General features: G+C 34.6%; 1 protein-coding gene across 1 annotated transcript in view; it reads left to right on the forward strand.

The window, feature by feature from the left end:
* The window catches only part of LOC111142537 (secernin 3), a 29,297-nt gene extending 15,682 nt beyond the window's left edge, over nucleotides 1-13,615 (forward strand). The window contains exons 6-8 of the mRNA XM_022495798.1: nucleotides 6,058-6,220; nucleotides 7,190-7,370; nucleotides 11,500-13,615. Of these exons, the coding sequence (XP_022351506.1) occupies nucleotides 6,058-6,220; nucleotides 7,190-7,370; nucleotides 11,500-11,670 (515 nt within the window). The 3' untranslated portion in view covers nucleotides 11,671-13,615. The remainder of the gene's footprint in view (nucleotides 1-6,057; nucleotides 6,221-7,189; nucleotides 7,371-11,499) is intronic.
* The last annotated feature ends 216 nt before the right edge of the window (nucleotides 13,616-13,831 follow it).

Consider the following 13,831-nt stretch of genomic DNA (forward strand, 5'->3'; position numbering starts at 1 on the left):
TTTTATTTATTTATTTACTTATTTATTAGAGAGAGCGAGCATACAAGCAGAGGGAGCAGCAGGCAGAGGGAGAAGCAGGCTCCCCACTGAGCAGGGAGCCCCATGTGGGACTCCATCCCAGGACCCTGCGATCATGACCTGAGCCAAAGGCAGATGCTTAACTGAACCACCCAGGTGTCCCCAAAAGTTGTAATTTTTAAATTGCCCATTTATTAATATATTTTTTCCATTTTTATATTTGGTTACTACTAACTGTTAAAAAACTTTTAGTGTATCTTTGTTCCTTTGCTTCCAGATAGCTCCAGAAAAGTACCTTCTATTTAGATTATTGGGTGGCAGTTAACTACTAAATGGGTCATTCCATTAATATTTCAAAATATGTGACTAATATATTCTCCTTCACCTGAGGGATGGAATGGTTCTGTAAACCAATCAGAAAGAAACTATTTGGGAGACAGAGCAATGATTGATATTTGCTTCTTAGGTATTCATTAAACATATTAGCAATCTGTTAGTTATTTGGTATGACAGAAAAAAGTTTGTGACAATGGTTTTAGAATGCCTTAATGTCATTGTTTTCTAAATATTTAGTATTTTATATTTTGCTTTCCAGAAGAATTCTTATCATTTGAAAGGTTTTTTTTAAAAATAAGGTTTCTTAATGTTAGCTTGTCATTTTATAAATAGGTTATTTAAACTACCTTTTTTTTCCCATGTGGGTGGGTATGTAGAAAATGCTAAAATGTGTTATTCTAAGGAATTTTAGGCTTATTGTGAAAGTAGAGACTGAGTAGTAGTTGCACCAGTACCTATTCCCATTTATTAAAAGCTATCAGGGGCTGGACATTGTGCTGAGTGATTGCATTATCTTCTCTAAGGAACTATGTGAAATAGGTATTATCTTCATTTTACAAATGAGGAAATTGTGCTCTTCATTTATCTCCTTTATGAAACTGAAAAAAAAAATGGACTCTCTTACTTGAGCTTATATTTCTCTCAGTACCTAGTTCAGTGTCTTGCATGTGTTTAATATGTATTTTTTAATTAACAAAGGATTATTAGTTAAGTTAAATTAAATTGTAACTTACAGATAATTTAACAAAGATAGCTGTTGTGTACTTTTTTCTGGCAATAAACTTAGAGGCTCAGGACATAAATTAGGAAGTATTCCTTAAAAAATGAAGAATAACAACATGTAATTAAGGTCGAGAGGAAAATATCAAGAATCCTAGGGTTTAGGGTAATTGGACAAAAGAAAGAAAAAATAGAGGTAATTATAGATTAATTAGCCACTGCACCCTCAAAATTCTGTTATGTTTTACTACAAAATAGCTGGATTATATATAGATTTAAAATGCATACATGATTATAGCAAGAGTTGCGTCTGACATGAAACTTGTTTTTCTCCTCAAATATAAAGTACAGTTCATCCAGCTTTCTGTTCTTTGCCAAAAGAATAAATGTCTTTCCAATACTTTCATAGAAAATTGTCTAGTAGTACATTATAGTTAATTTTTCCTATGATTTTTCTAGATGGAAGAGCCTACCTTTCTCCTTTCCAGCTACCTGATAGCTATTAACTGTGCTGCATGTATATCCAAATTGTATCTATATTCACTCATGTATTTTAAATAACTAGTTTAAATTGCAGTGAAATTGCACCCTGTGTTTTGCATTCATTTTACTGAACCCTGCTACTGCAGTCTCAGTACTTATTCAATGCTTGCTAGTGGATTACTTACAGCTGTCCTTCTCAAGCGATCATGTAAATCCTCCCTTCATTTTGAGAATTGTAGGTTTTGAATACAGAAAACATTTTCATAATACCTGTATTATTGCAGTGTTATGGTTCTGACACTGTTTTCATTAAAACTTACCACTTACACGAATTTAGATTTGAATCATTTTAAAATCTCACTAGGTGCAGAAGCAATGTGTCTGATAGGTGTGGATGGTAGGCTTTTGCTTTATTGTTTAGTTTTAATGTTAAGGGCTATTTTCAGATACACTCTCTTTTTTTCTTCCTGCATTTTCTCAAAATGAATGAAAGATTTGTTCTTATAACAAGTTATCTATAAATTATCTTTTTTGAATTTGAAGTCATAACTATCCTAAGGAGAAATGGAAAATTTGCTATTAACATGAAACAGTTGGTAACGTATATGATTGAGGGTGTAACATTAGATTATTTTATAAGTCAATTTTATTTTAATTTGAAATGTCACAGAATCACATTTTGAGTATAGACTTGCTGTAAGCCTTTTTCTTTTAATTATTCCCATATATCATGGGAAAGGGTGGGGGGAATTCTTGCTATAAAAAGCAAAAAAAAGCATAAAATCTTTGTCTTTTTTTTTTTTTATAAACATATATTTTTATCCCCAGGGGTACAGGTCTGTGAATCGCCAGGTTTACACACTTCATAGCCCTCACCATAGCACATACCCTCCCCAATGTCCATAACCCCACCCCCCCTCTCCCAACCCCCCACCCCCCATCAACCCTCAGTTTGTTTTGTGAGATTAAGAGTCACTTATGGTTTGTCTCCCTCCCAATCCCATCTTGTTTCATTTACTCTTCTCCTACCCCCTTAACCCCCCATGTTCCTTCTCCTCTCCCTCATATCAGGGAGATCATATGATACTGTCTTTCTCCGATTGACTTATTTCGCTAAGCATGATACCCTCTAGTTCCATCCACGTCCTCGCAAATGGCAAGATTTCATTTCTTTTGATGGCTGCATAGTATTCCATTGTGTATATATACCACATCTTCTTTATCCATTCATCTGTTGATGGACATCTAGGTTCTTTCCATAGTTTGGCTATTGTAGACATTGCTGCTATAAACATTCGGATGCACGTGCCCCTTCGGATCACTACGTTTGTATCTTTAGGGTAAATACCCAGTAGTGCAATTTATGCTTTGTCTTTTTGAGTTAATTCATTTTCTTATTCCTTTACTTCATTGTAGTAGGGTATTAGGAGAGAGGAAACATACCTGTGGTCAACCAACTGTGTTAAATGAAAGTTGTTTCTTTAGAACTAATTTTAATGCACTAATCAAACGTTGCCAGTATAAAGTATCTGAAAATATCTGATGGCAGGAACTATATGTTTTATGTTTCTTTAACTGTACTTTTTACAGTATCTATCAACAGTCTATTATGTTCATTACTATTACTGAAAAATTGATACTACTTGAGGGTAAAAAGGGACTGATGGGAGGCTCAGTAGTGGAGTGGTTAAAAGCACTGAGCTAGACTTCTGCTTCTGGTTATCAACTAACCTCCCCCCAAGAATAACTATAAAAGCCGGAGGAATAAAAGCCACTGTTTGAAGGTATAGGTGAGCACCCAAAACAGTTAAGACATGAGAGCCTAGATCTAAGAGACTGAGAAAAGATTAGCTACACTTTGAGAAGTACCTGACCTTCTATGTCACAATTCCTCCTTAAAGCAATTTTTGACTTCTCAGAAGCACAAATGTAGGATGAGACATTGAGAAATCAAGACAGAAGTAGTTCCTAAGAGCCTAAAAAGCTAAGTAGAGATTTGGGAATCTCACACCGCCTTAGGGACAAAACTTAGATCTAATAGCTAAGCAGGAAGAGGCCTGGGGAACACCCCAGGCTTTCAGTTGAGACCCCAGAAAAGCTACAATAGGGAATAGACCAGTCTCAACTGGATCAATAGTTAATCTACTTATATTCTGTTTGCCAGAAGAAAATTAAATCCTCTGTTGAGGAAAAACATCATGAAGAGTTTCTATAAACTTTCATCCATGGTGTCCAACATTCAATAAAAAATTATCAGACATGCCAAGGAATAAGACTAAGTGACTGAAAACCAAGAGAAAGCAGACAGTAGAAAGTGACCGACTGGCATCCACAAACTAGCTTCATCAGACACAGACTTAAATTAGTATGTTTTGGGCTTGGGGGAGGTGGTTCAGTCAGTTAACCATCTGCCTTTGTCTCAGGTCATGCTCTCAAGGTCCTGGGGTCAAGTCCCAAGTTAGACTCCCTGCTCGGTGGGGAGTCTGCTTCTCCCTTTCCCACTGCTCCGCCTCTCATGCTCTCACTTTCTCAAATAAGTAATTTTAAAAAATTATTTTTATGATCATGTTGTAGTAGTTAAAGTAACATTCTCTTACCACTCTTTGGAGTTTTCCATAAAACTTTCCATAAAATTAGAAAAATTATATTGGATTTATTCATTGTTTTAAGAATTGGCATATTAAAATTCTAACCTAAATTTTGTTAACAATAAGCTTATGTGAATTTATTTTTGAGATATTATTTTCATTTTAAAGACCCAATCAATCCTTTCCTCTACTATTTACCAAGAAATTTTGATTTTCATTTTAAATGTGCTGCTTTAAAAGGCTATTTTCTAGTGCCATTTTCTTTTTTTTTTTTTAGCTTTTTTAAAATTTATTTATTTGACACAGAGAGAGAGAGATCACAAGTAGGCGGAGAGGCAGGCAGAGAGAGAGAGGGAAGCAGGCTCCCTGCTGAGCAGAGAGCCCAATGTGGGGCTCGATCCCAGGACTCTGAGATCATGACCTGAGCTGAAGGCAGAGGCTTAACCCACTGAGCCACCCAGGCATCCCGTGCCATTTTCTTTTGATAATGAAGATTTCTTATATTTATCAGAGGAAGGCTTTTAAACCTATTCTGAAACTCTTCAGGAAAGATCTTTTTTGAATTAACTGTGGTCACCCTAACTGAAATCGGACCAGGGGACTTTCACTACTTTACATTCATAGAGCTACATATCTATGCCAAAGTACATCAGTATCTGCCTGTCTCTGACTCTCTATTTCCTGGGACAGTGTGTGTCATTTAGTAGATGCTCAATTAGTATGTGTTGAATGAATGAGAACTAAAGAGAGAATAATCCCTTTTTGTCTTTAGAGAATTTATAATCTAATGGCAGAGATAGGACCAAAATATAGAAAAGATCAGGAATGCTTACAGGAAAGGAAAAGCTTATTTCAATTAAGCTTAATGATAAGTTTTGATTTGAAGGAGTTTTAATTTGATTCATGAGGAATTCAGAGTCAAATTTTTGGGAAGAGAATTATGACATGTTAGAAGAAGGTATTTGGGCTACTTTTGGAGGACTGCATTGTGTAGGGATAAGATTATTCATCTTGTCATGAGGTAGTTATATCCTGAGCCACATCTTTGACTATAGAAATGTACAGCAAGGAGCAGAGCTGTCTGAAGGCATGATTGGCTTTTTAAACTTTCTTGTGGAAATGCCTTGCAAATATGGAATTCTGAGACTCTCTGTAACAATGGTCATGTTGTGTTTGCTGAAGAGATAAAATAGATGTTTTTCTATTTTTCTAAAATAAAGTTAAAATATTCTAAAATATTCTAAAATAAAACTTCACATATGAAAACAGAAAACAAAATATAATACCATCTATTTTCATTACACACAATGGCATTTAAGTTTTTTAAGTAGCCCAGCAGAATTATGTTCATAAAGATTCCATTAACCAATAATATGTTTTGTCTCCTTCATTCCCACTCTGGTTAAAATTCACATGTTATTAATGTCAGGTACAGAAATTATTAAAGGAAAAGTAGTAGGTTATTTTATAAAGAACATCTTGTATAATTTTGGAAACCAAGCACAATATTCTCTTAATATTTGATTCCCAGAATGGATAGACTCAGATAGTAGTTACTGATAATGCATTGCTAACTAAATACACCTTAAAAATTTTTTATCAAGGACAAGACTGAGCGTATTTTGCATTTTTTATTCCTTCTTAGGAAGTTACGATTTTACCATATCTCAAAATACCAAAAGTGGTTTTGAGACTTTGTATTTTATATTTTTCTAAAAAATCTTCCTTACAAGAGCAGAATGAGACTAATCTAATAGTTATGATACAAGGTTTGTTTGTAGTTAATATCTAATTTATACCTAGATCATTATCTCATGTTATATACTATCAATAGAGAAAGCAGTTCATATTTATAGTATATCAGTCTACAAATTCATATGTATTTGATGATTTTTAAAAATGATTTCCCTAGGAAATATAACTTTTGAAACAATGATGGACATTCTCCGAGATAAACCAAGTGGCATTAATATGGAGGGAGAATTCCTGACCACTGCAAGCATGGTTTCTATTTTACCTCAAGACTCCAGGCTTCCTTGCATTCACTTCTTCACTGGGACTCCCGATCCTGAGAGGTAAAGTCATAAAATATTATAAACCAGCAAGGGGTTAGGGAGTAGGGTAGTCACTAGTCTTTGGTGATTTTGCCAGGCTAAATTTTTCTTACACAAATACGACAATAATTTTTGTATGCATTTTCTGTTTAGGTTGTAGTCTTCCATTTCCACATGTACATAACCGCCATAGCTATTTTCATTTTTATCGTACAATATTACAATATGTTAACGGATTCTTGTATGCAGTTATCCCTACTCTCTTCCCCCACTTATATTTAAAATTGTCAAGAAAAGTAAAGTAGATGGTTTTCTTTTGCAGATTCAATATTACAATATTAGATGATTAATAACAGTAAAAAGATTAAATGATGTAGTTGTGCCACATTTAGGTGGTTACTTCTCTACTCATATCTAGAAAATACATGCATATAAAATTTAAACCATCAGTAGTTGAAGTTATATCTCAAATAGGATTTGTACAGACTAGTCATTAGTATCTCTCATAGAACTTAATGTGCACTACATTTAGAAATGATCTTATAGTCACTATCTCCTGGTATTATGGTCTTTTGTGTTAGTAAAGATATTTTCAAGAATATCGGATGAGACTCATGAATTCCTTATTAATACTGCTGCTCTTTTTCTTTCCAAATCCTAATCCTCAATCTGTAACACTGAGGATTGTTCTTACCCTTCAGCTGTGGAGTTTGCAGTAGAAAATGATGAACTATAATTTCACTTGGGACTGTTTCTGTGCCAGCCCCTTTGTTAGGTTCGTGGGAATACAGGGCTAAAAAAAGTGTGCTCCCCAGCCCCAAAGAAGAGCCCAGTGTACCAAGACAGACAGACATGGGTATAACTAGTATGACAGGAACAACTAATATGTAAGAAATTAATAGAAACTAGAGGGAATCTTAAAAGATTTAGAATGATGCTAAATATTTTTATATCCCCACAAGCCAATTTAATGAAGACTTTTTCTTCTAGATCCATTTTTAAACCTTTCATATTTGTACCAAATATCCCACAACTCTTGGATACGAGTTCACCAACATTTGGACATGAAGATCCAGTTAAAAAGAAGCCACGTTTTCAGTTTAAGCCTGACAGAAGACACCCACTCTACCAAAAACATCAACAGGCATTGGAAGTAATTGATAAAAAGGAGGTATGATTAAATTATATTGTTTTGTCATTAAGAATAGTTTCAAGTATGATTCAATCCACATTTTGAACTTTGGAATTTCAGCTTTCTTTCCTTCTTCCTTCATCTAAAAATAGGTTTAAAAATTGTTTAGATGTTTAGATTATAGAGGTGTAACTGAAGGTTAAAAATAGTGGTTAAGAATGCATTGTGAATCTTTTAGGGAAAGTTAATGTATTAAATGTAGTAACAGTACCTCACATTTACTGAGCACTTACTATCCACCAGCATCATGGTACCATTACGCAGAATATTTTATTTAATCTTCACATTCTTTGTGAGTAGCTACTATTATTATATCCATTTTACTGATAAGGAATCTGAGACTTGGGTAGTTTAAGCAGCTTACTTCGTTTATATCTCACACCAAAAATGACGAAACTACTGGAGGGCAGTTAACACGGTCTCTCACATAATGTTCGTAATAATATAGCCTTAGATTAATTTTTAAAAAGATTTTATTTATTTGAGAGAATGAGAGAGAGAGAGAGAGAGAGAGAGCATGGGGGGGTGGTCAGAGGGAGAAGCAGGCTCCCTGCTAAGCAGGGAGCCTGATGTGAGACTCGTTCCTGGGACTTCAGGATTATGACCTGAGCCAAAGGCAGTCGCTTAACCAACTGAGCCACCCAGGCACCCAGCCTTAGAGGGGTGGGTACCTGGGTGGCTCAGTTGGTTAAGCAACTTCTATTAATTTTAATGGAAGGTGCTTAACATCTCTTAGACTTAAAATAATGAGTCGGAGTTTTAAAACAGTGATAAATGCTTGTGATTTTTAAATGTAAGCATTATAGAAGATTAACGTATCATCTAAAATCTCATCTCTAGAAATAAGCAGATATATTTTGGGGGGGACAGATAGATACACACATAGATTGACAATTTTATAATATCCATACTTCTTCAGCCCTCTTGCCCTCTTCCCTCTCTACCCCGGAGATTAAAAAATAGACTAGAAGGAAATAGAAGGGCTACCCAAAGTTTTTTTTTTACAGAACCATCAACTCATTTCCTTCAGTGAAGGAAAAGATTGGCCATCTTATACCTTTTCTCACCTGTTTATACCAGCTCCTGATTTCTATCGCCTATAATTTCTTTTAATTCATCAAAGTATATACATATACTTTATATGTATATACAAAGTATATACATATACATATACTATATATATACATATACATATACTATATATATACACAAAGTATATACATATACATATACTATATATATATACACATATACATATACTATATATATATATACATTCTTTCTATGTAATATTAATTAAACTAATTGTCCTTCAGGTAATTATTTACTTGCTTTTGTCTGTAGTATGTTGGCACAGTTGCCATTCCCCCACCTGCTTTGCTTACACTTAAAAGCAGAGAATTCTGTCCAGACTTTCTATTTGTTGTGAATTCTTGACACTATTCTTAATTTATTTTGGGTTACTTTGCTTTCACTTAAAACTTTGACTCTGGGACGCCTGGGTGACACAGTCAGTTCAGCATGTGACTCTTGGTTTCAGCTCAGGTCGTGATCTCAGGGTCATTAGATTGAGCCCGACTTGGAGCCCAGCATCGGCCATGTGTGGGCCCTGTGCTCGGCAAGGGGTCTGCTTAAGAGTCTCTCTTCTTCTCCCTTTGCCCCTCCCCTCCTTCAAATAAATCTTTAAATGAAAAACGAAAACTTAGAGCATAAATACTTTTTGTAGCCTGGTGGCAGGGAGTGAGAAGCAAGCAGTTTGTCTTCGAAGCCCGTCACATGTGCTGATGACAGCGCAGTCCACTGGCCGTACACTGCCGTGCACTGTGGGCTTGGCTCACCCTCCAGGCTCAGCACAGCCCTGTGGAGAATGATGAGCCCTTTGGCTCTTCTTGCTCAAGTTCTTCAGTGATGTGTTTCAAGACTGTCGGCTCTGGGGGGATTTTCCCTTGTTCCTCCCTGAGCAGCCTCCACACTGCACTAATTGCTTACTATAGTTCTCAAGAGTTGTCAGCTTCCTTTCCGCCTTAATACTGCGTCTGGAAGGTTGATTTTGTAGACTTATTATTAAATTTTTGTTTCATTAAATTGCTGATTGACAGTTTTCTGAGCAATACTGAAATTAAAATTTAAAAGCTGTTGTTACTATTTTAGGCTTTAATAGACATTAAATGTTAGATTGACAACAGAAAGCAGTGGAAAGAATAGAATTTAAGGGAAGAAGTGTCAAAGAGCTGGGTTCTAGTCTATTTTTTTTAAAATTTAAGTATAGTTGACACACAATGTTAACATTAGTTTCAGGTGTACAGTATAGTGACTGGACAATTCTGTACATTATACTATGCTCACCCCAAGTGTAGCTGCCGTCCGTCACCATATGTTATTACAATACCATTAACCATATTCCTTATGTGCCTTTTATCCCTATGACTTATTCATTCCATAACTGGACATCTGTATTTCCCTCTCCTCTTCACCCATTTTGCTCCCCCTCACTCCCCTCTCCTCTGGCAACCATCAATCTGTTTGCTCTGTATTTATGGGTCTATTTTTGCTTTTTGTTTGTTTATTCATTTGTTTTGGATTTTAGATTCCACATCTAAGTGAAATCTTACATTATTTGTCTTTCTCTGGTTCTAATCTACTTTTATGTCTTAGAGTCAATGCTACTGACTTTTAATTTACTTTTTTTTAAGATTTTATTTGAGAGAGAGAGAGCGTGAGATCACGAGCATGAGTGGTGGGGAGGGGTGAGGAAAGAGGGAGAAGCAAGAGCAGGAGGCTCCATCCCAGCGCCCTAAGTAAGATCTTGACCTGAGCTGAAGGCAGCCATTTAACCAGCTGAGCCACCCAGGTGCCCCTTAATTTACATTTCTTGATTATTAATGAGTTTAGAAATCTTCTCATATGTTTATTGGCCATTAGTATTTCCTCTTAAATGACTTAAATGCTTCTTCTTTTCCTTAGCCTACTTTTCAATGGTTTCTTGGTTGTTTTTGTCTTTTGCCTCAAAGAGGCAAAAATATGTGAATTTTGAGTCTTTGTTATATTGCAAATTTTTCATCTCAGTTTATTGTTTTATGTTTAGTCAATTACATTTGTTAGTCTTTTCCTTTAAGGCATCTTGATTTTATGCTTGAAAAGGCCAGCCTCACTTCAAAATAAATAAAACTTCTGTATTTTCTTCCAGTATATATATGTGTGTTTGAAAAAAATATTTAGTTTTTTAATTTTGTGAAATTTATTTTTGTGTATGTTATGAAGTAGGGATCCTATTCTTTGTTTTCCAAGAGCTAATTATTCCAATGCCATTTGTAGACAAAATACATTTTTCCCACTGTTATGTAATGTAGCGTTTCTTCAGAAAAAGTCAATACAATTTTATTTTAAAGTCCACATTAAGGTTAAGAATCTTTGTCTTGTGAAGTTCTGCCCCATAATTGTTCAGATTTTTAAAGTTATCCTTATTTTCTAATAACTTTCTTCTTACATACTTTTCCTTTCAGTACCTATTCTATAACTGGTTATGATAATTCATCAGTAACTTAAAAATTGCTTCATTCTGTAAAAGTCATGACTGTTCCCCTACCCACCTTCTTGAAACAGAGAAATCACAGGGAGGAATTATCGATAAAATGTCTTTTCTTTTAGTTGTTCTTTCCTTTGAATATTGCTGTTCTTTTTCCTTTGTTTAATCTGATAATACTGATTTTAAATATAGAAGCTCCAGCTTCATAAAGATCTTAGCCTCAATTTTTAGCAACCTTCCCCATACACAATTTCATAATTTCAATTGTCCTATTATTTATCTTTTAGGTTTCTTGCTTATAGACTAATCCTACACAACTATTCTTATCTTTTCTATTTTCTTATCTTTTCTATCTATTTTCAATTTAAAATACCTAGTAAATTGGGGTTAATCTGTTAATTCAATCTAGAACAATGATTTTTCCCAAAGAATTTCATTTCTTCTATATCTAAAGAATAAGAGGACGGGAACCAAACTAGAAGCAAAACCCAGAATGAATAAATCCTGTCTGTAGAGGTGAGCTAGAATTTGGTTAGACTTGTATGTGTATGTGTTTATTTATTTTTATTTTTAATTATTCAGGAAAAAGCCAAAACCTTGTTGGACAACATGAAGAAACTGGAGAAAGACCTATTCAAAGAGATGGAATCAATTCTTCAAAACAAGCATCTTGATGTGGATAAAATAGTTAATCTCTTTCCTCAGTGTGCAAAAGATGAAATTAGAATTTATAAGTCAAACATTAGTCCTTAGTGGCCATGTATGGTCAGCAATCTTCTTTAAAGTCAGAATCTATCACCTGTCATCTATCATCTATCACAATGTTATCATTGGTAAATGATAACGACCTAATTTGAGCAGATCTGATTATTCTTTAATAGCATTTACATTAATGGCCTATGAGAACTACATATATATAGCCTTGCTGAAATACTGAGAATGAAAATAACATTGGAATTAGGCATGTATATCATGGGATAGCCAGGAGGTATTTCACGTATTTATTTGCCTAATTTTTTTAGCCATAATACCTTTTTAAAAATTATAATAATTAAATATTTAATTCTTCATAAAACATAAAATATTAAAATAATACATACATTTATGTTTATTATAGTTATGTTTGGCCTCAAATAATTTTCTCATTTACAGAAAACAGATTTATCTTTAGTAATGGAAAATACTGTTTCTCAAGTAATGAGTTTTTCTCATTAGGCACATACTAATCATCTCTAACAAAATATCCTAAATTTACACATTGTCTTATTATAGTGTATTAATTATGCAAATGCACTTTTATTAAACTCAAACTTTTTGCTTTTTTTCAAGGCTTGGCTGACCAGTGAGCTTTTAGCTCTAATTATCAAGCAGTTTTTCAGCCATGCATCTTTATAGGCTTTAATATTTTTAGAAGAGCTTGTCTGGGGATTAGGAAATGGGATAAGGGAACCAAGACCTTAGGAGACACTATTTCTGTGTCTCAAATCTTTCTCAAATTTTATTTCTGTTCACTCACTCAGTTAAAAACAGCAACAGGAGTGAGACAGTGGCAATGAATAGGATCGTTAGTGTATTATGAACGTTAAGAACATTACAGTATATGGCGTATTGTGAACATTATAAATGAGTGATATCTACCCAAAGTTTATAAAACTTTGTCAAAGTTACGTAGAGATTACCACGTAAGACTCAAAATTGCAAATATAAACAAAAGAAAAATCCAACTCAAAATAACACTATTTATTGGTTTCTACAAATATCTATTTTAGGTATTATCATATTTATTGGTTACTATCACTGTAATTAGGATTATGACTAAAGTAGTAGATCACTGTATCTAAAGAGTGCCCAGGAAATTTTTTTAAAAAGTTCTTTCATAACAACCATAATCCGTCTGATGTTGCTCTTGTCTAATACAGGGCTGCCATTACAAATGAAAAGATATTTGTCTCAAGCACTCAGTTAATTCTGTGTTTGCCTTAGATATGGTTCAGTGTTAGGTTCTCCCCAAATCATGAAGACTCCTGGCTAACCCCTACACCTCTTTCCTCTATCTTAATATATGAGGAAACTACGGGGAAGCAGTCCCTTCATTTATCCAGGGACCATACTTGAATCTTATTTCTCTCCCTAGGGCCAACATATTTTCTCTTTCTCTTCCCACACCACCCTAGACTCAGCTAGCACCATCTTTCACCTGGACAACTGCAGCTAACTGTTTCCTATATTCATTCTTGTTCTCTGTCTCCTTCACATGGGTCTCCGCAGCCTGAGTGATCTCTAAGGAATGTAAATCTAATTATGAATTGCCCTCCTAAAACTTTTTAAGAAAATATTTTTTATAGCAAGTTTTAGATTTAGAGCAAAACTGAACAGAAAATACGGAGTTCCCCTGTCCCACCTCCAACATCCCCCTCTATCAACATCCCACACTCGAACAGTACATTTGTTATAACGGATGAACCTATGTGGACATATCATTATTGCTCCAAATCCATAGTCTACATTTGGGTTCACTCAATGTGCCTTCTGTGGGTTTGGACAAATACAATGATATGTATTAATGATCATAGTATCAGACAGAGTAGATTTACTCCTCTAAATATCATCTGTGCTCTACCTATTCATCTCTCCCTCCCCAAATCCCTGACAGCTACTTATCTTTTTGACTGTCTCCATAGTTTTGCCCTTTCTAGAATATCATATAGCTGGAATCATACAGTATGTAGCCTTTTCTCATTTGCTCTTTAATTTACTTAGAAATATGCATTTAAGGTCCCTCCATGTCTTCTAATGGCTTGAGAGCTCATTTCTTTTTAGTGCTGAATAACATTACATTGTCTGGATATCTTGGTTGCTGATACCCACTATTGAAAGACTTCTTAGTTGCTTCCATGTTTTGGCAATTATGAAT

The sequence above is a fragment of the Enhydra lutris genome, unplaced genomic scaffold (genome assembly GCF_002288905.1).
Source record: "Enhydra lutris kenyoni isolate GAN:26980312 unplaced genomic scaffold, ASM228890v2 scaffoldscaffold1, whole genome shotgun sequence".
NCBI classification, from domain to species: Eukaryota; Metazoa; Chordata; class Mammalia; order Carnivora; family Mustelidae; genus Enhydra; species Enhydra lutris.